At 50.1% G+C, this 26,425-nt stretch overlaps 6 protein-coding genes across 6 annotated transcripts; 2 read left to right on the top strand and 4 right to left on the bottom strand.

The window, feature by feature from the left end:
- The first annotated feature begins 2,549 nt into the window (after positions 1-2,549).
- On the top strand, positions 2,550-3,265 carry B0T23DRAFT_3864 (uncharacterized protein). Its single transcript, XM_062837614.1, has one exon. It carries the CDS (start codon positions 2,729-2,731, stop codon positions 3,179-3,181), a length of 453 nt encoding a protein of 150 aa, XP_062696542.1. The 5' UTR covers positions 2,550-2,728; the 3' UTR covers positions 3,182-3,265.
- Positions 3,266-5,725: 2,460 nt separating this feature from the next.
- B0T23DRAFT_409087 (uncharacterized protein) lies at positions 5,726-6,421 on the bottom strand (the record flags this gene model as incomplete). The annotated part of the gene is made up of 2 exons (XM_062839360.1): positions 6,059-6,421; positions 5,726-5,941 (listed from the first exon to the last, which is right to left on the bottom strand). The coding sequence occupies exons 1-2, from the start codon at positions 6,080-6,082 to the stop codon at positions 5,726-5,728; spliced, it is 240 nt and encodes a 79-aa protein (XP_062696541.1). The 5' UTR covers positions 6,083-6,421.
- Positions 6,422-15,393: 8,972 nt separating this feature from the next.
- On the bottom strand, positions 15,394-16,135 carry B0T23DRAFT_306357 (uncharacterized protein; the record flags this gene model as incomplete). Its single annotated transcript, XM_062834373.1, has 3 exons — positions 15,394-15,531; positions 15,768-15,857; positions 15,983-16,135. 3 exons carry the CDS (start codon positions 16,133-16,135, stop codon positions 15,394-15,396), a joined length of 381 nt encoding a protein of 126 aa, XP_062696540.1.
- A 38-nt stretch (positions 16,136-16,173) lies between these two features.
- On the bottom strand, positions 16,174-18,933 carry B0T23DRAFT_309170 (uncharacterized protein; the record flags this gene model as incomplete). The annotated part of the gene is made up of 5 exons (XM_062834503.1): positions 16,174-16,250; positions 16,506-16,823; positions 18,286-18,380; positions 18,625-18,752; positions 18,835-18,933. Coding segments are annotated over 5 exons (717 nt in total), but the record flags the coding sequence as incomplete, so codon positions are not given.
- A 4,083-nt stretch (positions 18,934-23,016) lies between these two features.
- Positions 23,017-23,941, bottom strand: B0T23DRAFT_433866 (uncharacterized protein; the record flags this gene model as incomplete). The annotated part of the gene is made up of 2 exons (XM_062840474.1): positions 23,017-23,286; positions 23,516-23,941. 2 exons carry the CDS (start codon positions 23,939-23,941, stop codon positions 23,017-23,019), a joined length of 696 nt encoding a protein of 231 aa, XP_062696538.1.
- Positions 23,942-25,214: 1,273 nt separating this feature from the next.
- Positions 25,215-26,389, top strand: B0T23DRAFT_433858 (uncharacterized protein; the record flags this gene model as incomplete). Its single annotated transcript, XM_062840473.1, has 6 exons — positions 25,215-25,340; positions 25,497-25,676; positions 25,752-25,798; positions 26,003-26,010; positions 26,059-26,112; positions 26,280-26,389. Coding segments are annotated over 6 exons (525 nt in total), but the record flags the coding sequence as incomplete, so codon positions are not given.
- Between the last annotated feature and the right edge of the window lie 36 nt (positions 26,390-26,425).

The following is a 26,425-nucleotide window of genomic DNA, read 5'->3' as shown; positions in this document are numbered from 1 at the left end:
AGGAAAAGAGGCGCAGCACGCAGGCCTCGGCAGGCACAGGAGGCGCTGGTGCACGGGCCAGAAGAGTAGGAGACACAGTTAGGTTGAAGTTAGTGTACTAACAGACTTCCACACTAATGCTGCATCAATTAAATAGAATAGTACCGATATTGCAACCCTGAATGTCCTCTCGTGTCCAACCGAGGTCCCAGTTGTCCCAGTTGAGGGTGCAATCGCTCACTGCATTCCAACTTCCCAACTGCGTTGACAGGCATGAGCTATACCTCCAAACATCCAAATCACCATCTACCTACCCTTCCGCCCCTCACTCTTCACCACCCATACTCTGTACTTACGTTGCCTCTTCGGCTACTTCACAAAGGCCATAAGTGAAGCTCGGAACGGGCAAGGTATCTTCTTTCCCTAGACGAAAAGCTTTCACCCGCATGTCCATCCAGCATCAATTTTGACGCCCTTCTCAATCTATCTCACAGCCTTTCCCAATTTCCTTTCTACCTGAAATATCTTGCTTTTCTTGTCCAGCTAGCCTTTTGTGGTGGCGTCTTCCACAATGCCTCAGCCGAGTCCAACCAGCCTGAATACGTTCACGATGCCGCCTCTCTTTTTTTCGTTTTCTAACCAGCTTGATCCTCGTCTTCCCTAATTCCGCAGCCCTGTTCAACCCGGATATATCACGGGCCTACTGGGTGGGCTCCGGACGTGGAGGCGGTGCCATTACGCTCGTGATAGCCCACATAGGCATCGAGTCCTCCTCAAACGTGGTCGAATATGGTCAGCATCTGTACTCGCTAAGGAAACGGCAAACTCCAAAGGAGTACTGACAAGTGTTCTACCAAGCGACGATGTTGATTCTTTCTTACCACCTCAGTGGCCTACATCCGCTCCAGTCGCAAGTCCTGCTTTAAATACGGGTACATGTGGTTATCATCCGTACTGCCCGAAGAAATGGTGATCTACAAGGACATGCACAGTCATGCTGTTTTCAGAGCGTTCTTATTTGGTTTATATGGTTTATTGTTGCCTGTCACCATCAACCTTTCGGTTTACAGATGCTTTGCAGTGGTCTTCATCATGGAGCAAGTCTTCACATTAGCTGGAAGTGCCCTGCTTACCAAGCTACAGTGTTGGCTAAAGGCAGTACCCAGGACCAAGGGTCGAAGTGGCGATCGAGAGGTCTACCGGGAAAAAGTATGCTCTGTTAGCAGTGTCCTTTCAAAGGAGAGGAGGTGCTTCAACCAAGTGGTGTGCCGTTTTTATCAGATCTCATCAATATTTGCCTTCATTGCTTCGAAGAAACTCAGAAGTAGTCATATGTGAGGGTGTTCATCATGAAAATGCTCTGGGGCTGTTCGGTCATCGGAAACACTTGTGGATTGGAGGAAAGTCAACTTACTGACCCCGTCTGACTCCAAAACACCGCTTGCTACTAGGGAGCCACTAATTCCCTGCTGTGTTTGCTCGCTTTTCTCGTTGGAGATGTGATAAAACTGGCATTGCTACAAAGCTCAGTCTGAACATTGGTTGGCTTCCCTATACCGCACCCCTCCAGCATTTTTCCGTTCCTCCACTTCCGTTGGTACTACTCAGACATGCCCTTTTGTTGTTGAAGACGGTTAATTGCTGAATCGAAAGTCAGCCAATCCAGTTGTGATGGCCAACTGACTGCATCACCGTCTTGGTCGGGCTGTCGAGTTCATCGGTGGTGGTTGCTGCTCTCCAATCATGGTGTGGTTGCTGTTGACCTTTGGGTAGTCGTCTCCTGTTGCGTTGCAATCAGTGTTAGCATCTGCTCTTCCAAACCAATTGAACGCTTCGGTCATCCTCAGTATTTCAAGCACTTGCTTCGTATCGGATTCTTTTCAGTATGGTGTTCATGAACCCCCTCTTCGCCTTGCGAGCAAGTGGTTGTTTCACAGTTTATGTATCAATGGTTTTCATCATTGAAGCAAGTGCTCTTTGTTTCCCTCGAACCCTCAACAGCCAAGAGAGAAATGATGAATGGGGGGAAGTGAGCGAAGGAATGTAAGAACTGCTATTCCAAACGACGAAGGAAACTTGATCGCCGAAGGTAGATATTCTACAGATCTCCGCATCGCTGGAGAGACACGACACGTTGTTCTTCGGCATGTGGGATTTCCTTTTCGATCTAGGGTCCTACAGCCCTCCCGGTCGTGGACTCGACACCGGAAAGACTGGGCTTGCCGGACAATTGTGTGTAAGAGGTGTATGCCCCGGGATCTCACCAGCCAGGGCGAGATATCAAGTGCATGAATGGGGAGATGTAAGAACTGCTATTCCACACGGACGAAGGAGACTTGATCGCCGATGGTATATTCCACAGATCTCTGCATGGGTGTTGTCGTTGGGATGCATTATTCTTCGGCAATTTGGGGTTATTTGCGATCTAGGGTATGCCTACAGCCCTCCCGGTCGTGGACTCGAGACCGGAAAGACTGGGCTTGCCGGACGGTTGTGCATAAGGGCTGTGTGTGGGGGGGCTGGGTATGGCTGATGGGGAAGGTAGGTATGTGTGACTGCTGGACAGAGGAGAAACTTACTTACTGACTAGTTGACAGACTCAAGTATCAGATCCAGATCTGATCTTCATCCAACTTGGCTCCGAGTTCTCAATGGTCGAGCAGGCTCTGGCTAGGCTAGAAAACACTGGCCTCCAGCTTGGCGCGCATCTTCCCGTCTCCAACTCGCGGGCTTGACACCCACCACAGCAATGGAAGGGAGCGTTGCTTGTTGCTGGCACATGTTCGCCCTAAGCCTCATCTTCTCCCTCGCGATGAAATTCTCTGTCTGCAGCTTGGACGACGGCTGCCTGCTATCTCCTCTTCTTCTTCTTCTACTTCTCCACACCACTAGCGCCACCTCTTCGCAGAAACCGAGTTCGGGGATCAGCTTCTTCTTGCGATTGGTGTCGTCGGAGTTTCGCATTCTACGACGTATAGGACGCCCCAGCTTGTTGAGTGTTTGTTGTCTTCTTGTTGTGGGTGTATGTATGGGCCCAGAAGAAAGAAACACCGATAGTGAATGGCTCCCGGAAAGTACCTTCCGACTTGGCAGGTTCGCGTCACTTGGACTGACGCGTCGTCGTCCGAACTTTGAGGTCCGCCTCTTCCACTCACTTTTTTCTACCTACGAGCGCTGGCACTTCTTCTGGACTGGACCGTGAGGGGCGAGCCAAAGAGTCAAAGAGCTAGCTGCCTTGCACGGCCAACGACAGTGTGGCCTTGCCGGTGGTTTCAGCGAGATTGAAGAGCTGGATGGGTGCAACTGAAGATCTGGTGTTAGAAAGGCAATGGCGATGGCGATGGCGATGGCGATGGCGATGACAATGGATCACGTTGCGTTGTTGGATCGACTCTCTTCTTGCGCTTGGCACGACCGCAGTCTGCACCTAACCAAAACTAGGCACCTTGAACTACCTCTTGCCTCTCGGGGGACCTCTCGGGGATCTGAATATGGTGGTTCGGGTAATCACCTCAGGCTCCTATGGGACTTGGAGGTTTAAGAAGAGCGAATCACCCAATACCGAATCGACTTGTTAATTGTGATGGTGCAATGGGCGCTGTTTTTGTGTTGTTCGTGTTACGGGTGCTGATCTTTCTTCCTCTTTTTTCCTTTCTTCTTCTCAAGAGGTTCGTTCGACAACTTGGCCTCCAGCTTGGTCCGCATCTTCTCCAGTCTTTTGGATTTCCACTTCCCAAGGACATCTCCGGAAGGTCCCGTTTTTCAGAACCCAGCTAACTTTGCTGTTACCGCCCTCCCTTTCTACCCCGGCAATGGAAGGGGGTTCTTTACTTGTTGCTGGTACATGTTCATGCCGGGGTAGAAAGGCGGCGCCTATTCCGTGCCGTACATATTCCACAAGTTCAAGTCGAGCAGAGACATACCTATGTCTAGGCGATGCTCATCCATGAATGTCTTGACATCAAGTGATGCGTGGACCAGCGTAGCGTTGTTGATTCTCTAATTGTTGAGGGAGTTGAAGGCTCCGTTGACGGGCCTTATATGCAGCTCATGCCCAGAGGTAGCTGCTTCCCTCAACGGATCCCCATTGTGTGCCTCGTGGTTTCCTCACGGGAAAGAAACCCCATGTCATCAAGTTCGTGTTGGTTTCCCTTGGAGTCAATGACTGGCAAACCCGAATGGGTTTTGGTCACGTTGGGTTCGACACCTTTGGCCGTGGGCTCAGTTGAGAGACCAAGCAGGCAACATGTTGGCTGGCTGGGTGGTCGAAGCCGGCGCCCGTGATGGTTGAACTTGACATCGCCGACATCGATACCGCGATGTTTCGAGTCGTCGAGGATCTGGTGGTAGAGATGCGAGTTGTTGAGATGGCTACCTTTTCGTGCACTGGGCAACAACTTGAACATTGAAACTGTTGTCCGAACTTCTTGTAAGTAAAGGGAGGAATGCAGCCGACGTTCAGACCGGTACCGCCGAGGACTGTACGCCAGGCCGCACCCGGCTCCTGAGTAGGTGCCAGGCTGGCTGGGGCCACTCCCACCATTGTCCTCTTTCTCTCCTTCTCATGGAGCCCTTCTTCGGCCTGACCGTGGCCGATCATGATTGGCAGTGAACTGTTCCCTTAGGAACAAAAAGGTATGTTGTACCTGTCGTTTCATCTTGTCTCCCTGCCAGGTGTGCTTCCTTGTTCATCCTCTTTTTTTTTTTTCTTGCTCTTGGATTTGCAGAAGTTAGACTGAGTCAATTCTAAATGTGCTTGTAGGAAGAGACACAGAGTGACGAAGGCCTCCTTCCTTTTCGTTTTTTTTTTTTTTTTTTTTTTTTTTTTTTTTTTTTTTTTTCGTTTCTCGGTTTTTTTGTGTTTTTTCATGTTTTGTCGTTTTTTTTTTTGGTCTTTTGATTTGTCAATTTTTTTTTGTTTCTTTGTTTTTCTCTTTTTTTTGGGGGGGGGGGTGTTCTTCTTTGTTTTCTCGTTTGTGGCCTTCTTCTTGTCGGTCTTCTTCTCGTCCTCAGAGTCGGACGAAGAATCGCTGGAAGACCTGTCGCTCGAGGAACTGTCAGACTTGGTAGCCTTCTTGGCTTCCTTCTTGACTTCCTTCTTCTCAGCCTCAGACTCAGAAGACTCATCCTTCTTGGCGGCAGCGGCCTTAGAAAAGAAAAGTACTTCCAGCCATGGAAGTTTAAAAGTGCCAGCGCAAAAGTGAGGCGGGCTTGAAAGTTCGGACGACGGGTCCAGATGACGATTTTTGGGGAGTCTCAACACCTGTCAGGCCAAGGTCCTCGTCTGTAACAGACAGCTGGTCAGTACAAGCTGAGACGGCAACCAAAGGGTGAGGTGACTGACCTGATCATTGGATGTGAACGCAAACACTGCGGCAGATGGCTTTGCTGCTTCTGCCTTGACTAACGATTTTGCTGGTTTGGCCTTCGTAGGCTCTGGCTTTGGGGCTGGCTTTGCTACTGGGCGAGTCTTGCCAGGAAGCAGATAAGAAGCACGGGGTTTTGCTGTGGTCGCGGCGCATGTTGTTGCCATGGAAATCTTTGAAGAACGGCCCTGTCGCGGAGCGCACATTGGGGTTTGGTCGGTTTAGGGAGATGCGGGCGAGGCTGCAGTGGACTCGGTACGAGAGAGATTCGGAGGAGATGGAGGACGAATTCAATCGGTGGGCGGCCCAGCCCGGCCCAGCCTGCGGTCGCTGCCCGCTTAGATCTACCCCAGTTGATGGGGAGAGAAGCTTTCGGGGCCTTAAGCTCGCAGGCTGGGCGACCGCACCACAGGTTGAAGTGTGATGCGGTGATGATGAGGTTTGTAGGTGGACTCGAAACCGGCCCTCAGGCGCCCACTAGCCCGAAGGAGGGAGTAGGGATGCCGTCCTCGGGCGCGGCTCGGAGGGAAGTCGAGACCGGTCGGGTAAGAGTCGAGGAGCACAACGATGTACGAGGCGGCGGCGCGCACGGAAATCTAGAGGTCGGTTGGCAGATGGTTAGCACCGAGATTACAGCCGGAGAGTGGCGATGACAAGCGCGGTAAGTGCTCCAAAGTCAGATTTAAGCAATTTTGTGTCGTCATTGAGCTGACCACAAAGTGATGGCTCTTCGACATGTTTGTCTAAGATTTGTGTTCATCATGGATAGAAAGTTGACGGGACAAAAGAGGCAGAAGAAAAACAGCTTACCTTGCAGTTGAGATGGAAGTCTCTGGGCTTCCACGAAATGGTCCAAGGCGATGCTGCTGTCAAGCTTGGTGGTTAGTAACATGCGTTCCAAAGGAAGTGCCTGGTTATACACGCGCGGTGAGCGTCCCCATCTACATCAGATCTCTGTGTCTTCATTGAGCCCGTCACAAAGTGACTTTCCCTTTGCAAGTGTAGAAGCTTTGACTTGGGTCATCATGGCAGGGAGCAGAGCCACCTCTAACGAGAAGGAAAGCAGTAGACATACGGACGGACGGACGACTTACCCTGCAAACGGTATCAAAGAAGGCTTCTCAAGGTTAAGAAGGCGGGTGGGTGCCTGACGAGATGATTAGCAACAATGATCCCAGGTTGAAGCTCTGCGTTTTTGGTAGGCAAACGAGATGGATACTCCAAATTCAGAGAAAAGCTCGTAGGTTCTTTGTTTCATCATTGAACCGACCCCAGAAGGAACAGGTTCTTTGTAAAGTCAAGACTTTTGTCATCATGGAATGGAGCAGGTCTAATGAAGGGAACTAGCAGATGCGAACGACGTACCTTTTTGCCCATCTCTTGAAGACGGCAAGTGCATGAAAGATTTGAAGCCGGGATTGCTTCTCGCTGTTTGGTGGCTTTGCTTCGTTCCGAGGCTCGCTGCGAGCGCGGCAGTCAGCTGAAACTCTCAAAAACAAGTGTTCGCGTTAGAGAGTGGCGCGTGGTGCTTCCAGTCAGGTGGAATGAGTACGAGTCTTTCTTGTCCTCATGGATAAATATGTTTTATTTTGTTTTCGGGCTTCACTTGAAGATGCTTTCATCATGGAATTCGTTGGTGTGGTGTTTGCACAGGACCGGACAGGCGGCTTACTTTTCTTTCTCTTCGTCGCTTGTTGGCTTCATCGCTCGGTCGTTCACGATCGAGTAGGTCTTCGGGTATGGTGTAACGGCAACGTCGTTGACTTCCACTTTTGGATTCAACGGATGACTGCGAAAGAACCAGACCTACAACCAGAAGTTGCTGGCGGTTAGTAACTGTACACTGAAAAGGCAAAAGTCAAGTCTTTCCCCATCAGCGTCAAAGATGGAACCAAAGTTGTTGGTTGCTGCCTCAGACACTTGCCGATTTGTCTTCATCGAGCGATGTTGATGCTTCTCGAGTACAAGAACGCTGGTTTTTTGTCATCACTGGCAAGATTCTGGGTACCTCTAGGTATTTGGCGCTGGTGATCTCGGGAGCACTGGGGGGAGTCACCTACCGCTAAGACTTTGTTTGAGGACTTGAGGAGTTCGAACGATGGGACACCTGTGTAGCAGAATAATGGCAAAGGAGCCAAGTGGTTAGCAGGGGCATGGACAGAAAGCACAAGTGAGAGCCAAGTGGAGGTCGCTGGCTTTGAGATCAGATCACCAGGGTGAGTATCTGCATTGGGCTCTTGGGGAATCACCCCCTCAGTCGAGGAACCCCTGGGTTTGTAAGGAAGTCTCATCATGTATAAGGCCAGGCTGTGGTGAAGGTGCTTGTGGATAGTGTCGAGCATGGATTCAGAGTTAACTTGCCGAGTTCTTTTTTGGTGGACTTTGCGCTGTGTCTTCGTGGACGGAAAGCGTTGGGGAGCAGCGAAGGAGGCGAGTGCCTGCAAAGACTTTGCTGTTAGCCGCGATCAAAGTCAACTGGTACCAAAGTGATTGCAAAGGCAGTACAAAGTTGCTTGGTTTCAGATTGGCATGGGTCTTTTTTCTCTGTCATTGAACAGTCGAAAGTGTTGGATTCTCAGTACATGAACATGGGAAAAGTTTGGTTTCATCATATTCAAGCTTGGGGTGGGAGTGAAAGAAAGTGAGAGAGAAGTGGTGACTTACCAAGGTCCAGCTTTTGTCAGTCGGAGGAAAAAGAGGGGCAAGTGCCTGAAAAAATGAAAGGCAGTTAGTATCCTTGCCAAAGTCAAAGACTCAGATGCAAGTGCGGATTTTGTTGCTTTGCCTCAGAATTGGTTTTTTGCGTCATGAAGGAGTCGAAGTGTCGAATTGTTGCACTCTCAGAAACAGATGTACAAGAAATAATTGGGTGATCATCAGATGGCAAGCGATGGAGTGGGAGTGAAAGGAAGTGAACTTACCAAAGTGCTGCTTGTGTTGGCCAGAGGAAGAAGGACAAGTGCCTGAAAAAAGCAAGGCAGTCAGTTTCCTATCAGGATCATAGACTCAAATGCAAGTGCAATTATTGTTGCTTTGCCTCAGAGCTTTCTTTCTGCGTCATGAAGGAGTCGAAGTGTCGAATTGTTGCACTCTCAGAAGCAAATGGACTTGAAATGATTGGGTGATCATCAGATGGCAAGTGAAGGAGTGGAAGTGAAGATCAAGTGACAGACTTACCAAGTGGTTGAGTTGCGGCCAGGTGGAAGCGAGAGAACTGCAGTATGTGCTGAACCGTCAGTGAACTGCCCAAGCCATGAAAAATATTGACAAATACTGAAAAGACGTGTTGATGGATTCAGATTGCGGTTTTGGTGTCATGGAGCCGTGACAGTCATCGACTGTGGAGACTTTGCGCCCTCAAATTAAGAAGAAGGATGATTGCTTGGTCATCATATGCACACAGGAAGTCGGAAAAGCACGAGGAATATGACTTACTCGAGTTTGAGCATGAGGTGAAGCCGAAAACCTGCGATGGTATTAATGTCAGCAAAGAGCCAATGAGGAGAAATGCCGACAAGTGTCGAAAGAAGCCTGGTGAAATCAGTGCGTTTGGTATTGGTTGGTCTCATAGAGCCGTGACAGTTTTTGACTGTGGAGGCTTTGCACTCTCGAAACGACGAATAAGGCAGATTGTTTGATCATCATGGTGTGCAGGCGATAAGTGGGAGGGGCAAATGGAATGTCTGACTTGCTTACCTCTAAGTTTCTGACTATGACTTGCGGCGAGGCTTTGAAGAAAGCGATCCAGTCCAAAACCTGCAAAGAGCACGATGTCAGCAAAGAGCCAATGACAGAAAAATGCCGACAAGTGTTGCATGATCTCTGGCGGCCTCAGCACGTGTTTTACTCTCATGGAGCCGTGACAGTCCTCGACTGTGGAAGCTTTGCGCCCTCGAAGAAAGAACAGAAAGAAGTTTGAATGGTCGTCATTGGCCAGGCTGGAAGAAGCAAAAGGGGAGTCTGTTGACTTACTGAAATCTCTCGCCATGCGAGCTATGGAGAGAAAAGACCGAAAACCTGCAACAAACACTGACAGTAAAAGTTCTCCACAAACGTAAGCTGCCTTTGAAAGAAGAAAGACATTGCTTCGAATCAGAAAATCTCCAAAGCGTTCAGTCGGGATCTCAAGCATCTGCTTGTCCCCCTCAATCCAGTGGCAATCATCATGGAAGCAAAAAAAAAAGAAAAAAAGAGAAAAAAAACATGGAATGGAAGTCGACTCACCGCTGGTTGTCTCTATGACAGAGACACAAGCTCGTGATGACTTTCAGATCCCACCCGGGCCATCCCTTGACGCTTATGGGGTACTCCCTAGCGCCTACAGAATCTTCTCAGATGCCGTCCGTCAGAGACAAAGCCTTTGCTGGCACGGGGCTGAGGTGGTTCGTGTTCTGTTATCGTCGACTCCCCGGCAGACCGTAGGGAACCACGCGATAACAACACTCCTTGAACTGGGACAAGGTTTCCTTTGCAGGTCACCGCGGGGAGGTGCCCAGGCCAACGACCCGAACAGCCTTCCCGCAGCTATTAATTTATCTACACTACTCGAAAGAGGACGACGACACAGATTGAAGACTGAGACTTACTCTGCGAGGGGCTGCGGAAATCTCTCTCGCGAGCGTACTGCTTGGCCGACCAGGGGCGGCTGCGAAGTTGATGATCTCTGACCAGACTGACGATCTGAGTCTTGAAAACCTGCCCTTGGCAATGGAAATCTGTGAGCGCGATGTTGAACAAGGCAAGTTAGCAATGTTCAAGCGAGATGCTCAAGGAGTCAAAGACTGGTCTCAATGAAGGCGCCTCATCAGAATTGAAGAGAAAAAGATCGGACCCCACACTATCTGCAGTAGAGTGATTTGGTCCATCAGCGAGGGAATGCTGAGCGCAGATGCCGAAAGCACCACCGCCAGTTTACAGCACCCTGTTGATTTCAGACTCGCCACACATACAAAAAATTGTATGCTGGCCACTCGTTCTCATCATGGCGAAGCAAGGGAAAACAAAGACAGGAAGAGATGCTTACGCTGAAGTTGTCCGTATCTTAGTGGAAGTTTGTGGCCGTCCTGGTACCTGCTACAGAAATGGTCAGCAATGCCCAAGTGAGACGGTCCAAGACCGAAAGTGTTAAAGACAAGTGTCAATGATCAGAGCCTCAGAGTTTTTAAGTGTGATGATCCCACCCCGCGCTATCTACAGCACAAGAGTGATTTTGTGCATCAACGAGGAGATGCTGAGCGCAGATGCCGAATCTCCTTTTCCAAAGCACCACCGCCAATTTACAGCACCCTGTTCATTTCAGAAATGTGCATGATGCCACAGGGACGAAAAAGATCGTATGATGGCCACTCTTTCTCATCATTGGCAAGGAAAGCACAAACAGGTGAGAGACAAACACTTACAAAGTGGAAGTATCTGGCTGACTAGACTGTCGAAATGAGCTTGAACCGTCTTGGGCGGCGGTGGCCACCTGTGAGCATTATGATGGAAACGTTAGCAATGATCAAGTCAGATGCTCAAGAGTCAAAGACAGGTGTCAATGAAAGGTGTCTCAGAGTTGAAGTGAAAGAATGGGACGCCCACGCTATCTACGGTAAGGTAGAGTGGTTTCCTCCATCAGCGTGGAAATGTTGGCTTATGCACAACCTCCGGCTAATTTCAGACATGGATACAGCACAGGGACGAAAAATCGTATGTGACCACTCGTTCTCATCATGACAAAAGGCAGAAAAGGTAAGCGAGAGACACTTACTTGATGCAAAGAGTTGTCGAGAGTTGATATGTTGACATGTGGACTCTGTTGCTGACTTGCAGGCTGTGCAGCGGTCGCAGGCGCCGGCGACTGATGTCTTTGTCGCTGTGTCGTTGAACTGTGCAAACTGAAACTTCGCATTGATCGAAGCGAAGACAACCTGACCGCCACAAAAATAATGTTAGCCCAATCCATAAAACAAGGTTGACGACGTCTCGAGTGATGGATGTCGACTGTGTGAAGCAACGAGGAGGCAGTCTCGAAGGGCACTCTCCAACAGTCCTCCTGAACCAAGGTCACCACTCCCTGGAACAGGCACAGACACACAGACAACCCCCAAGCTTTGGCATGCAAGGAGGAGTTTGGCTGGGCTAAGTGAGTAGGTGGCGGGTCCACTCACATTTAAAGTTCATGTTGTTGTTGAAGGCAAGACAACAGTCGACGAAGAGAGGAAAACCGCAGAGAGGTGCCCAGGGCAAAGTCCCGGACAGCCCCCCCGCAGCCCCCGGTCGCACGAAAGCTGCCCACACGAATGTGTCGAGTCGAAGAAGACAATGAGAACCTGCAATGAAGACTGAAAAAGTTAGCCAAGGCCCATCCTCCTTGGTCACCCCAGACTCGGTCCCGGAGGGTCTTGTTGTTATTGATATTGTCATTGCGTCCAGCACAGCCACCTGTCCCTGGCATGCACGCCCCGTGGTCCTGATACCGATCCCACATCCCAAGGCTTGGCTAAGTAGGTGCACCTACCTGATGAAAGAGTATGTGAGAGATGCTGACTGTTGAAGACTGAAGACCGATGATGATGATGATGATGATGAAGACCTGAGATGATGATCGCAAGGAAATAAAAGTTAGCCAAACCGAACACACGTATCAAAGTCTGAAGACAAAGAGGGAACAGAACCCGTGACATCAGTGTTGGCATCTCCACCTCGCGTTCATGAGGCATCGCGTTTGAGGCGTGACAAGAGAGGAATCAACATTAAGGAGCCGATGGGTATTCTTCATCGTCACATGGGGGGTTCTGCCGCGCACAAGGAATGAAGCTAAGTAGGAGTAGGACCTACCTGAATGTGTCTGTGTGTGTGTGTCGCAAGCTGAAGACTGAATGAGTGGTGGTGATGATGATGATGATGATTGATCCTGAGAAAAAGAACACGTCAGTAAACTGCTTGACAACACAAGGATGTCCGGTTAGGTGAGGTGTTTTTTTCCCAAATCAGTAATGGCGTTATCATCAGAGCTCAGATAGTTTGGTTTTCATCATGGGAGAGTCTGCTCGTGCTAGTATCTGTTCTTACCTGAAGATGTGAAGCTCAAAGTGAGCGATGATGATGATGATGATTGATCCTGAGAAAAAGAACACGTCAGTAAACTGCTTGACAACACAAGGATGTCCGGTTAGGTGAGGTGTTTTTTTCCCAAATCAGATAATGGCGGTATCATCAAGGCAGCAAGGCTGGCGGCTCAGATAGTTTGGTTTTCATCATGGGAGAGTCTGCTCGTGCTAGTATCTGTTCTTACCTAAGACGTGAAGCTCAAAGTGAGCGATGATGGATGATGAACAAGAAGAGGAAGAAGAGGAAGATGGGTGTGACAAGAGATGAGGAAAGAGGGAAGGTTTGAGAAGAAGGGAAAGGTGAAGGAGGAGGGGTTTAAATAGAGGAGAGGGAGGGAGAGAGGGAGAAGAGGGAGGGGTCGCCAGCTGACAGAATCAGTCCTCCTGAATAGAAATTCCCGGTGGGGAAAGCCAAAAGGAAAGTACTCGAAGGGAGCAAACAATCGTACGAGACGGGGACTCAGAAGACGGGACGAAAAAGTAGGGCGAAGAGCGCAGGATTTGTTGGCCAGGCGGACTGATTCTGACGTTGTGTGTGCAATCACAAACTGTACGAGGCTGCTTATTGGCAGGACAACGGTGGCAGACTGTCCAAAAGGGCCCACTCAAAACCAAAAGCTGCTATGCCAGCCGTCCGAAAAGGGAATCAGTCGCAAGGCAGGGCGGTCTGGACGGTCTGGGCCAAGCCAAAAGGCAGCAAAGAAGACCAGACGACGGCTGAAAGATAAACAGAGCCCCACAACTGGTTTACTGACTATGGTCACGAAGGCACGGTGGGAATATCTCTACGGCAACGGAGCACTCTGGTTCGTCGAGGGTGGGAAAGGCGAGGTCGACAATCTTCTGCGGGGTTCTCTTCACATCTTGAATTGCTTGGGATGAATAACTTGCTCGTCCCGTTGTTCAACAAGTCCAGGAGTTGTGAATTACGAGCAGGAGTAAGTATCTGTGGAGATACAAACTTGAGAAAGCAGCTCTCTGGTAGGTTGAGAAGCTCGAAGACAAGGATTTGATCCCTCTCCGGTACTTGTCCAGTCTATAATAACAATGGGACGAGCAAAAGGGACAGTCACTCGTCCCATCACCTGCAGATATTTTGAGCAAGAAAGACGGGATCTCAAAACAATATCGAGTCACACGGGAGCAATACATTTGTCATAGATACCAAGAGAATCGCGGTGAACAGCCTTGTGCCTCGAGGGGAAAATCTCATTGGCCTTGTGGAGGGATGACGTGACGATATGGGACGGGAAGCAACAGGAGCTTTGGTCTGTTGAGGCGGCTGGCGAAACAGTTCAGACCAGCTGTTGTGGGTCAGTGGTTTTGTTTTGTGGCCTGGACTGTTTGCTTTGCCCTGGAAACGGTGACGCGACAGGTTGCCGGTTGGAAGGTACGTAAACAGGTACCGGCATCGAGCTTTGACTTCTTTCTTTCACCGCTTGAGGGGCACTAGGCAGGCAACGGGCAGATGGGAACCTAGTGAGCCCTGGTTGAGATCTTCTTGGGAATCTAAGTATTGTGTTGTTATCTGTGATGAAGCGGAAGCTATTTGCAAGTGACTGTGCTGCTGGGTATATCGAAAGCAGATTCTGTCAGCTTCATTTTGAAGCGGGCATTGATGTGGGCAGAATCACGGGTAAATGAGCAGTGAGGCCTGGTTGAGCTCCTTCTCGGAATCCAGGTATCGTGTTTTCATCAGACTCGGGCCAGGAATCATCTGCAAGTGACCATCTACTACTGTGTTGTGCACATTAAAAGCACAATAGATTCTGCGCGCAGTATACCATGATTTGAAACGGCGCGTTGGAGAAGAGTGCTGAAAGACCGGGCAATCATTTTATTTCAGTGCGATCCAAGTTTGTAGGAGTGTCATCAGCTCTAGCTGTAAATCGGACATGCCTTGCTACGAATTTCCACGCCTGTCGTTTCCACTGGATATATCACGTCGCTTTCACAGTGATTTGGCCGTTTGGCTTGTTGCTGGTGATTTCGTGAGCTCGATCCATCGTTCCACTCTTCAGTCTCCACGCCGGAAACCTGCGCCTGAGCGCCAATCCAAATGATTACCTAACTGAAAACACTTTCTATGATCCAAGGGCGTTGCCAGCTTAACCGGTTTTCAAACACGAGTCTGCGCCCGGAAACGGGACCAGTTGATCCAATTTTCATTGTGATGTGACGGTGATCACCAGCTACACCATCATTTTGAGCACCAGTCCGTGAGCTTGATATCATTTTGTGCCTGATATCATTTTGTAATTATCTGCGTCGAAGAGGCTACCAAGAGATTGCTCCAGTCATTTCGGTTGAACTCATGTTTTGGTCGGTGGAATCAGCTTTATATCTGTGTCCAGAGTGAACAAAGTCCGTCACCGAGACTTTGTCTGATGTTCCCATGTTAAGTCGCCGTTCCAGAGAGCGAGGGTGGATAGCCCGATGCAAATTACCCAGATCAGCATGAGAAAGCACTTTTCATGAAATCTGAAAATGTGGGAATTGTCGAACTTTGAATTGGATTGTGTTTTCCGCGAGTGTTTCATGCGGCATTTCTTCGCCAATGTTCAGTGCAATCCGTCACGGCAATTATGGGAATCCGATGAATGTAAGCTTGGTTTTTAAATGTCCGTATTTTACGGTGTAATTAACCAAGAATCTTTTCAACAGCTATGTACCATTGGCTCCCGTGGAATACCTATGGTCTCGTGTCTCCGCTGTCTTTTGTTCCTGGAATCCAGCGCAAACGCCACAGCAGAACTCCAACACAAGCTGGACAGCCGTTCGTTGTACATCATGGTGTTTTGTCCCGTTTCCTTTCATATTCCCATTCCCCCCCTTTATCCGCCACCTGATCAAAGAAATCACAATTGTTTTGGCCATTTTGATACCAAATTCGTTGTTTCCCGCTTTTTCGCAGCGACCGAAATGCTTTGTTTACAACGAAAAGGGGCTGCGGCCGTTCAGATGTCGTTGAAAGTGGGTCCTGTGACAGCTCGTGATTGGTGGGCTGGGTAATCTGCGGCGCTAGGCGGGGGCGACATAGCGAGGTTGGCAACGCGGTGCGACGACAATGAACCTAGATGCAAACAGTTAACGACCTGTGTAAAGAAGACGAAAAGAAAAGGGGAAGATGAAAGGGATGATGTGGAGAATCTTCTGCGGCTGTCGAGGGTTAGCAGTCAGTGTAGAACACCATCGACACCAAACAGGATGGAAGGGACAGCGGGACAGCGGACAACGCCGGCAAGTACAGCAAAGAGGTACACAGCCTGGAAGGTGCCAACTATGTTTGATTGAGCGAACCACAAGACCATACATGTTCCTGGCCATTCACATAAGCTGCATTTTCTTTCTCCATATCCTGCTCCTCCTGTTCGAAATGCCATCGGCAGGAGCTCAACGCTTTTGGCTCTAGCCATCGCTGCTTGTCAAATAGTCAACTTGAGAGTCAAATCGTGTACCAAGGACTTCCAGTGCTCACAATCATGGACTTTCCGACCAGCCGGTAAGTCACCGCCCCCAAATGGTATCGGAGGGGAAGCCGAGAACGCGGGTGCAGCAGCTAGAGAAATGGCAACTGGTTGGTCGGAAGCAATGGAGCTTCCGGGCCGGAACCTTCTTGACAAGGGAGATGGAGGCATCCTCGGATGGCAGGTTTGAAAACCCGTCGGCATCAGCGATGGTGACGGTGGTGGTGCACATTTCGGTAGCGCTCTTGTTGTTTGGGTGCTGTCTCTCTCTCAGCTCTCTAGCGTCATGTTGTAATCATGCACAATGACAATGTCGCCAGGCTTGTAGTTTTCGAGAATCTTGTGTGCTAACTACGTAGGGGTAACAAGAGTGTCAGTATGTCCTGGGTGATGTGCTTCTCCGTCGAGACGGCTGAGGATGACGAAAGGGGCGAGACAATCGCGTGCGACAACGATGGGCGTTTGAAGAACAGAATCAGACTCGCATGAAGATGAGTACATGGAGTCTGGCCAGCATGTTTTCAAGCGCTTGTGATGAGTTCTCGTGGAGATCTCGATTGGGGAATGGTGTTTGCGTCTTGTATTCTGTCGAGGAATCTTACCTTGGCAGGGCCGCTGACCACGAAGGGACTTGGTCTTGTCACGCGTAGTCCTTGTAGCCCTCAATCCCCTTGATGGGAGTCTCGGCGTTGAGGCCGGACTCACCGGAGAGGGGATATTCTGGCTGTAAGGGAGGTGTTGGTCGCCGTTGTGAGTGGCAATGGCAGTCGAGTTGCCGACGTGGGTAGAGGCAGCCTTGACAAAGGCAAATGACGGCAATGTCACAAACCCCGAGCAGGCTGATAACCCGAAGGCCTGTGCTAGCTTCTGCTGCTGCTGCTGCTGCTGCTGCTGCTGCTGAGAAACAAAGGTTGATGATGCTTTTGTCAAGATGTTTCGTTCTGCTGAAGACTGAGTTGAAAATGAGAAGATGGAGGGGCGAAGGTGGGGTGAAATAGGCAAAATTGGCGGCTCTCCTTCGCGCTGCTTCCAGGCTGCACCCGTTCCACTTTTTCCTTTCCGGCCAAAAGGGAAGTTAAGCTTGCCCAGTACGGCAGTACCTTACACCAACGAACCCGGCCCCTCTCTGCTGTCAGGTAGGCAGAGGTACGGAAACTTTTAAGGAAAGAGCAAGAAGCCCAAAGTCTCACGAGACCGTAAATCATTCGAGGAATGCACGAACTTGAAAAGGTCATGCGGGCTGTCTATACACAGAAGACAGAATCTTCCTGGTCTTGCTACTGCTCGCTCTTTCTTCCGGTGCCTCTGTTGAGCTCGCTCGTGTCTTTCCTGTTGATACTATCGTGCACTGCATGTTTCCGTTACAAGCTCTTCTTGAAAAACTCCCGTACGCCTTGAACCGCACGCGGAGCGGCACCGCGCCACCGTGGGGCTTTCGCGAGCGGTGTTTCTTTCTGGACTAGAGGTACCTACGGGAGCTAGTATCACGTCTGGTGGCACACGCTTTGACATGCAACGGACATAGGTTCCAGAAAATGGATCGCATCGACATCGAGAAGCTTTTTGGAAATAGATAATTCCCGTGTCGAGGAGGGACGCCTTGAATGTACCATAAAAGTAGGTACCTATCGTTTGACCGCAAAGCTTTCAGACATAGTTGTATGGGGACTCTGATTTTTTCCGGCTCGTCGATTTCCCCGCTGTCTTGTCTTTCCAGTATCATGTCTGCTCCTCTTTCTTTCTGTGTCAAAAACATCATAGGAGTCCCGGTTGTTTCAATCTATCTTGTATGGTCAGTTGCTCTCTATCTCTTGCGAAGAGCTTTCACCTGCTCCTAAAGACTTACAACAAGGTTCTTCGTTCCGTTGTCTCTTACTATCTCCTGTACACCTCCAATCTTTCTTGTTTCCATTTTATGGTCGTAATGCAACACCATTCACTTGCCTTCCCTTTATCTACATTCACTCGTCGTACAATGCCTCAACCTTCCCCAAGAGCAACGTTCTAACTTGTGTGAACCGATTTAACGTGAGGCCCATTATTCGCAGGTTCAGGGGCCTTGATGTGATATCGTTCCTTCAAGGTTCGGTCCCTCTGTTTCCAAGCTTACCTAAACGAACATCGCATAGCAATCAACCTATGCAAAGGGATGAAAGGCATCCAATCAGGTTCTGACTTGGAACAGAGATATGTACACCAAACAATCTTTCCAAGTCGTTGAAAATTGCCCCTAGGCGGAGAAGAAATACACCTCTAGAGGTAGACACGGGAAATGGAAGAATGAGTGATGAACATGTCCATTGGAAGAAGAAAGTCCTTCTGCACAAGACTGATCCATGTATGGATCAACCAAATACCTACACTAGAGGTACCTCTACGTACAAACAATCGTTTTGCTCAACTCGTCCTTCCTCTTCTTGTTCTCCTCCTCCTCCTCCTCCTCCTCCGCCTGTGTGCCCCTGATCTTGGTAGCCTGGCTGAGGTCTTCTGCGCGAGTGATCTTTCTAACTCGGCTCTTTTAACTGGCCTAACGAAGGATGACCTCAGCCAGGCTGCCTCAGCTATCCGGGCCTTGTCGAGCTCGTAAAGGCGACGGAAGTCATCATACTTGACTGTGCCGAGGCGCTCAATTTCGAACAGGCGAAAGGCGATTTCATCCTCGGCACCGGGGTTAAGGTGGCGGAGTGGACGCTCATCAGACACCACGAAAGGCGTCAGTACATCTTGACAGCAGGACGGTGGCCATGGAAGTCGGAATCCACTAAGGACTGCTTCTCGAGAAGGTTTTCGAAATACGTCCAGTCGGAAAGGGTCACATTTCTTTTGTTCGCTCGGCCGGCAACATTGAACTACATTCGAGAAGGCCGGCGCGGGTTAGCCAACGTGTCGCAGACCGAAAGTCAAGTCAAAATCTCTTGAGATATGGCTTACATACCGGGCAGGTAAGGTACTTCTCGTCTTCTTGTCAATCTTGAAGAAGTTCTGTCTGATTGCCACTTGAGTGGCCTTCGGGTGTGTTTCAGGAGCAGCTGTCAACGGAATAAGTGTTAGCCGCACGTCTGAGCTGACGGTGATAGTAGCGGTAACAATGCCCAACAAACAGGCAAGTGTGTTCCAAATGGGAGTTCAGGAAAACGAGACAAATGACATACGGAAGCCTCTCTCTCTTCTTTCTCTCACGCCCCAGGCCGAGGCCGATGTTGATGTGGATGGCACCCTTGCGGGCCCCGGCCTGGAGTCGGATCTTGAGAACGTCGCAGGGTGTCGCAGTGGTAGCGTAGAGGAGCCCAAACAAGAAACCACGGGAGCTAGCTGTAGCTCGACCGCCAGTTTAGTAGTGGGCTGGCTTTGTTGGGCAAAGTCGGGTTTCGAAGGTTGCCCTTAGCGGCAGCACGGACCAAGATGAGAAGGCTACTCCTGGTTGATAGAGGTACACTTCCCTTCCACTTGCTTCCTCTTTGGAAGTGTTATCGAAAATGGTAGTGTCAAAGACAAATAACAATGATGGCGCAACGAAAGACAGCTCGAGTAAGGTAAGGTTTTTAAAACGTCAGCACCTCGAAAAGAACTGTGTGTTGGAATGGAATGAAAAAGTGCCCTGGTAGAATTGGCGGGAAAGTGATGGCTGAGCAAAGTTTCGTTCAAGTATGCCACGGGCATGACACGCAAATATGCTCCTCGTCTTCTCCTCCAAGGGTACCACCAGCACACCGTGGAGGCAAGAAGCAACCTAGAGGGATGCAAGGTACCGGGACACACAAGTAGAGGTATCAAGATACAACGATCATACAAGACAGATTCACTTCCCCGCAACAGGCTGCAGAATTTCACTGCCCTGGGCTGGCATTCTGGCAAGAGCACTTTCCTTGGCAAATGAAACGATGCTCAACTGTTCAGCTAGGCCATGCCGGCTCCCGCATGATGTGATATTGGGCATTTGCAACTTCTCCCCGACCACCCAGTCCTGGAAAGAACCTCTACATCTTGGTCCGTCATTACAAGTCACAAGCCATGAGGTGCTTGTGGGTGTAAGGATGTCATGACTGAATATCGAGGCGGTAGCTACCCCGTTGATATGGGATTCAGATGCAGTAGTTTGAGGCCTAGTTCGTCCGATGTTGGTGGTGATCGTAGGTTCCTAGGTTACCTAGACGACCCCCTTCTAGACTAGAAACCCTTCCTATATTCCCGCTGCGGTACCTACCTCTATTGTTCAGGAATAGGTACGTACCTAGACGAGCTCTACAACGAAAGAGCTGCCATTTCAAACCCCAATATCTTGAGCTCAGATCACGATTAGAAGGAACCCTATTGAAAGTGAGAACTGACTCCACGCCACTGCTCCAGCTTCCCGTGAACTCTTTGTGTCTATCTTTAGAGGTACCAAAGAAAATTTGAGAGACACAGCAGGGCATTTTCCTCACAAAAGCGCCCCTGCTCAGGAGAAAGTGTTCGCCTTTGCTGTCATGTACGTGATTAGAGGGGGATTAAGGTAACCTTCTCCCAGCAACGAGATCTTTCGAACCTTCCATCCGGAGGAGCATCTTTCTTCAGTCCGGACTGCTTCAGGCTTCCATCCCGTCGCTTTGCCTCCCGGTTTCTCGATTAAAGTGGAATCTGGAAAGGACGTTAAAGCCTTCCAAACCAAGTGGAATCAACGCAAATTCCAGTTTGAAAGTGTGAGCTGAGGCTGACCAAAGCCTGAGATCATGCACTCTCTGCCTTCGATGTCTTTGCCTATTTCAGTTCGGAAAGCGTCCTGCATTTTAGAACACAGGGGCAAGATAATGCTTTCCAGTTAAAAGCAGTCCGTGGCTGCGCAGAAACCCTTCAAACCTTCCTTAACCCTTTTTTGAACGAGATCTCGTCATGTCGATGGACATGGAATTGCCAGGCTCGGACGGTAAATCAGGACCAGAGATGCTGCTGCAGGTTTTGCAGGTGTGCAGCATTGGACACCTCAGGCAAGGCGAGCGGCACTGTTGCATGTGCGTACAGCGCGGCAGTTAAGAGCACCCACGAGTGGCATGCACTCAGTGGCCCCGGGATTTCTATAAGACAGCCCATGCCCCCATGCTTTTCTCGTCTTTTTGTTCTCCATTCTCTTCAATCATCTCATCTTCCACATTTTTACACATTGAAGCCAGAGCAGCCCTCCCGCAGACGATCACAAATGCCAACACACAAACGATTCAACAATCATCAAACACATCAACTTTTCCGAGTGCAAAATGGTCCACTTTCCTTGCTTTCCGCTTCCTTTTCGGCCCATGTCTCACACCACCTGACATAGGAGGAGGTATGCCCCCCCTCCGACTGCCCGCTGGTTTCTCCTCCGATGGTCAAAACCCTGCGACATCTTCTAACATTGGCTGTGCCACATCACGCAGTCCTTCGTCATGATGGCTTACATCTACACAAGCCGTCAATCGAGGCAGCAACTTTGCTGGTTATCATGGCACAGCTTGTCATAGCTGGAAGCCGGCATACACCTGCTTGGCGATGATCGCACGGTCAGTTTCTCCCCGCTACAATTTCGATTCTCTATCATTTCCTCTCCTCTCTTTTTCGTGACTACCTCTAGACGACGAAATGCTGACCACCACCACCGCAATGCAGATCGAAAGCCCCTCGTCCATGGGAGAACCCTATCTCTACAATTATTACCTCTACCGTTACAGTCCCGCACCTCGTCCGGCGCCAGCTACGACAATTTCGAGCCTAGCCACCGTCTTCGCACGCACTTCTACCTGTGGCCCACGGGTCAGCATGGCAAACAACCACCTTGATTGGTCGTTGGGCGGGGAGGAACAACAGGGCAGCGGAAACATACCTGCTCACGGGAATCATCAACGCCGTCACAACATATCTCTTATCTCCTGGCATTTTACTAGCCTTTGGGCCTTCCACATCTGTTCTTTTTTTGGTTGAGTTTTGTAACTGTTGTCTTCGCGTTGGATTTGTTGGTGGATTCCTGTACATTGGTAGAGCGGAGGATCACTTCTCCTGGCTCATCGCCGTCTTCTTGTTCTTCTTCTTCTTGAGGGCGGGAAGGCCATCATTGGTTTCATGATAGGAAGGAAGGGAACGTTGGAGCTGGATGTATCCTCCAACGGGAGTTCTGACCTTCTTCATTCGCCTCTTCGTCTTCTTCGTCTTCGTCTTCTTCCTCCTCCTCTTCATTCCCCTCTTCGTCTACTTCTTCTTCTTCGTCTTCTTCAGGTAGCAGATAGTCAATCAAGTTCAAACCAATTCCGTGCCTCTCGTCTTCGTTCAGTTGTTTGCTTTGATTTGTAGCTGTTAAGCAGTCATGAAGACAGTGGCAAACGAAACCTTGTACTTCTTTGCATGCCCTCGTAGTGCTGCTACCTAATTTTCCGTCCACCCGAAGGAAAGGCGTCGAACATCTCCTCCTATGACGGCCATGTTTCGAAGCCAGTTCTTCTCGCACTACAACATTTATCCATTTCTTGTGGCCAAAGAAGAGTGTTTGCCTTAATCGGATATTGGTTCCAATTACTTCTGGTATTTGGCCTTTGCAATTATGCCCACCCAGCCCGACACGGCACTGGGACCTCCCCGAGTTCGCCGAAACGACACTTGACGATACCTCTCCAATGCAAGAGGTTTGACCGACCAACTGTTCAATATGTCTCCTGCCGTCTATTTCTGATTTATCGTCAACTCTTTGGCTCCTTGGTAGTAGTATGGTTGTGGAACCTTATTGCCGTGACTCCCGTCACTCCACACGAAGGCGGGAGGACACTTAGCAGTATCTCCGACAAAGACCATCATGAAAATCACGGAGGCTGCGATAGTTGACCGTTCATTATCTATTGACCTTTCCACGAGCTTGCGCCCTGGGTGTGATACAATGGACTCTGACCCATGCCGAGTGTGTCCCATGGATCCAGGATTGTGTTGCGGCATGATCATTGGCAGCAAACATGAAATGCACGATGGAGCAACATGACATTAAACATTTTATTGCTAAAGAAGAGCTAAGTACCTTGATTATTTATCTAGGTACCTCTACCTCTACCTCCCGTCTAGAGGTACATGTAACGGTCGATGCGAACGGAGTCACATGCACCCAAAGATGCACCCCTCCAGCTACCAACACCCATCGGCAAACTTCACCCTTAACAAAATACTGCTGCAGCCGCCGCTGAAGGCGGGAGCAAATGGCCCGGCAGAGCGAGGATTCGGTGCGCGAGGCTTCTGGTCTGGGTATCGCGATACGGTGGTGTTGTTTTTGTGATTGTCGCCGGCCCGGGCGGTCAAGGCGCGCGAGCTGGAGAAGATGCGGGCCAAGCTGAAGGCTGAGTTGTAGTCGAGGTTGTCTGTCGGGTCTGGGCTTTCCTCAGAACGCGAACCATTTTGCTTGGAAGTAGAGGTACCTCTAGACATTCTCAACGTCTCCAAGGCTTATGCTTCTCTGTGATGGAATGGTACTAGTAGAGGGTCAGAACATGCCAGTGCATTGTGGTGGTATTGTAGGATGGAAAACTCCGGAATTAGAGGCAGGACATACATGCGCTTCTTCGTGCTAGCCCGAGGCTCGCTCACAACCTCCTTTCTGCCGGTCACTCCCTCCCCTTTTCCATCACACCTGCTTCCACCACGCTTCGACATCTTTAGCGACGACCTTCTTCTCAGCAGCCTCCTCCTTCTTTTCCTTCTTCTGCTTCTTCTTGTCGCCGGCCTCCTCGGTCTTCTCCTCAGTCTTCTCGGCCTTGTCAGGCTTCTCAGCAGCAACAGCAGCAGCAACAGCAACAGCACCGACGCCACTGATCTCGGCAGGGACATCGGCGGTGGTGTCAGGTTGAGTGGTGGCGACGGCGGCGGCGATGCAATTGGGTCCGTTACCCGCCGCATCGCCAGCGACACCACCGCCGATGATGACACGCGCGGGCGTGCCAGCCAGGCGCAGGCTCTGGTCCATCTTCACCCAGAGGCAAAGCCAGTAGATTAGCAGGAGCAAGAGAAGAGCTGGAAAGATGTGTGATGGGCGGCGCGAGATGCAATGGATGAGCATTGTGGAAAGAGACGGTGCTAGGAGCACGACCAGCGTGCTGGGTCTGCTGATGTGTTAGATAGGGCATGGGACGAGCCAAAAGAAAATCAGTGAACAGGAGAAAGATGACTGACAAGAAAATTCTGAAAATCCTAGTGCCCTCTGCGGCAGAGCAGGAACAACGAACTTGAACTATTGGCTTCTGTCAGATCAATGCTACATCTGGGCTAACGCCTGAACCAAGCGGTGCGCGTAGGTGTAGTAGAGGACGGCGCTGTCAACGACGATAAGAGACAGAAACTAACCTTAGACGGCTTGGGAGCCGGGAAGCTGACGGAAGCACTCTGCGCCTTTTGTTGCTACAAGCATGGCTGAAAGGAGGAGAAGTTGTCAGTACCGACTCAGAGAATATGAGGACAAGCGGCATGGCCTGGCGATGAGAGAAGGCAAGAAGAAAAGACATACTCTTGACGCGTTCCCAAGTGGAGATCTCGTCTGCTTCGTGGTGGTTATTGGAGGCGCAAAGAGAGAATGTCTGCTGTTTCAGGTTGATTGAGGTGGTGAGAGAAGTTGCTGATGGAAGAGAAATGTGATGGAGAAGTGCGAGAGGGAGAGGTAGGAAGAGCAGAAGAGGAAGGGAAAATAAACTACCTAGTCGAAAGAGGGGAGATTGTGGGCTTTCTCGGTCCCGAGAAAAGATACCTCGGCCAAGTACCTTACCTTTGCTTTCCTCTGGGTTGCGCTACTTGTGACCAACTGCGTGCGCGCACAGCCGTGGCTGGAGGCTCTGCTCCTTCCCTCCTTGACCCTCCTTGACTCTCGGCTCACCCCCTAACGCTGAGTGACCAGCTAAGGTAGACGGGTGACTTGCTCCGGACAAGGATCCGTCCTCATTTCACGGCTGGTGATTCTGGTCTACCCCCGTGTAATCTCTGATATGATGTGGCTCGTCGTCTGTTGCAAGGAAGGAAGTGTGCTTCCCTCTCCAACTCGCGGTTCCTTCCTCACATCCAAGGCTGAGTGACTGGCTCATGTGGACGGGTGACTTGCTCAGACAGGGGTACGTCAGATCTTCTTCCGTTACCTTGTCTGACCCCGCGTATATGTACCTGTAATTTCAGTATGCTGTGGCTTTTGGACTATTACGAGGAAGGGAGTGTCCTTGGAGGAGGGGTGACGCAACTCATCTTGATGTCTAGACGGCGGGGTATTGCTCGCCGGCTCAACGTCTTTGCGGTAGTTCTGTTGTTGAGCAAGATGGTCATCTTGGCATGAGGTCAGTCCACACATGTAGTACATCTATCGAGGCTCTCCCACCATATCTTGTCCTGCTTCAAGTTGTTCTCTTCTCTCCATTTTGATCAACAAGTTTACCACCATTCTCGCTTACCCTCGTAATCACTTGCTTACCTCTACCCTCGTAATCACTCGTTTCACTTCAACATCAGGTACTGGCTCCGTGGGGCGTCTCTAGACCCCTCAGCCTTTCAAGTACTCTGTCTCTATCGATGAAAAGCGCCGCATTCTCGGCCGCCTCATCTGGCCCTCTAGCTTCGAGTCCTTCCTCGCCACCAAGTACCCCAACGACAAACATCACAACAGTTTGTCCAACATCAAGCAGCCGAGGCGAGACACTGCGACCTTTGCGAACGAAGGTCCACCGGCCACGTATTTGAGTCTCGGCGTTGGAAAAGGCAGGAAGGAGGCCGTAAATGTCATCATGGGCAAGGATGACCGTCTCCTTGTCGTTGTTGAGGTATGCACATCGCAAGTATCCCTTCTGCCTCGTGTTGCTCAAGTACCCCAGCTAACAATCTGCTTTCCCTGTCAGCGGCGACTCCATTGCTCAGATACAGAGGACCTTTGGACAACAAATTGGTAGAGCCTGAGGTGGGTTGAAGGTGATGAGAGGCAAGAAGCAGCTGCTGGACATGCGCTAACTATCCCGGTACTCGAACAGGAAATACTTTCCCGGTACTCAGAGCCGGCCAAGCAGCTCAATTCAAGTCGACGATGGAGGAAGTTGAGGAGGAACATGGGGGCATCATGGACAAATGCAAGATGACTGTTTCAATGAAGAAGCCCCGGGCGTAATGTGGGCCGTACAACTTGAACCCGATATGATGGAACCATGTCAGTAATACAAACGTTAAAGAACATTGCAAACGTCAGCTGCCTCTATGATGTGCCAGGTAATTCGCGAAATATACCTTCGGGGAGATCTTTTCGAGATATCGGGACATGATGAAGTTGACTGCATCTCGGTCTCTTAGCATTCCTGTCCATCAGTGAACAAGCAAGGGGTGGCTATGTGGCATGCTCTAAATCACCTTGACTTACCTATTGCCCGACAGAACAGCAACCATCCCGGCGGTTCGGCTTTCGCCTGTTAATAAGCCTGGGGTCAACCTGCTACTGACAAAGGCAAGAAAAGAGAACGAGGGAAGGACGGAGAGGGCGCTGGGATGAACAACTGAATTTAGAAAATGTGCTTATTTTCCCCTC

Source organism: Neurospora hispaniola, assembly GCF_033458365.1.
Source record: "Neurospora hispaniola strain FGSC 10403 chromosome Unknown B0T23scaffold_1, whole genome shotgun sequence".
Classification (NCBI taxonomy): domain Eukaryota; kingdom Fungi; phylum Ascomycota; class Sordariomycetes; order Sordariales; family Sordariaceae; genus Neurospora; species Neurospora hispaniola.
The sequence above is the reverse complement of the archived record's forward strand: the minus strand, read 5'-3'. Positions and strand labels throughout refer to the sequence as shown.

Bases quoted from the DNA above. Each gene is read 5' to 3' on its own strand.
- B0T23DRAFT_3864 (XM_062837614.1), top strand. From the start codon at position 2,729: ATGGAAGGGAGCGTTGCTTGTTGCTGGCACATGTTCGCCCTAAGCCTC.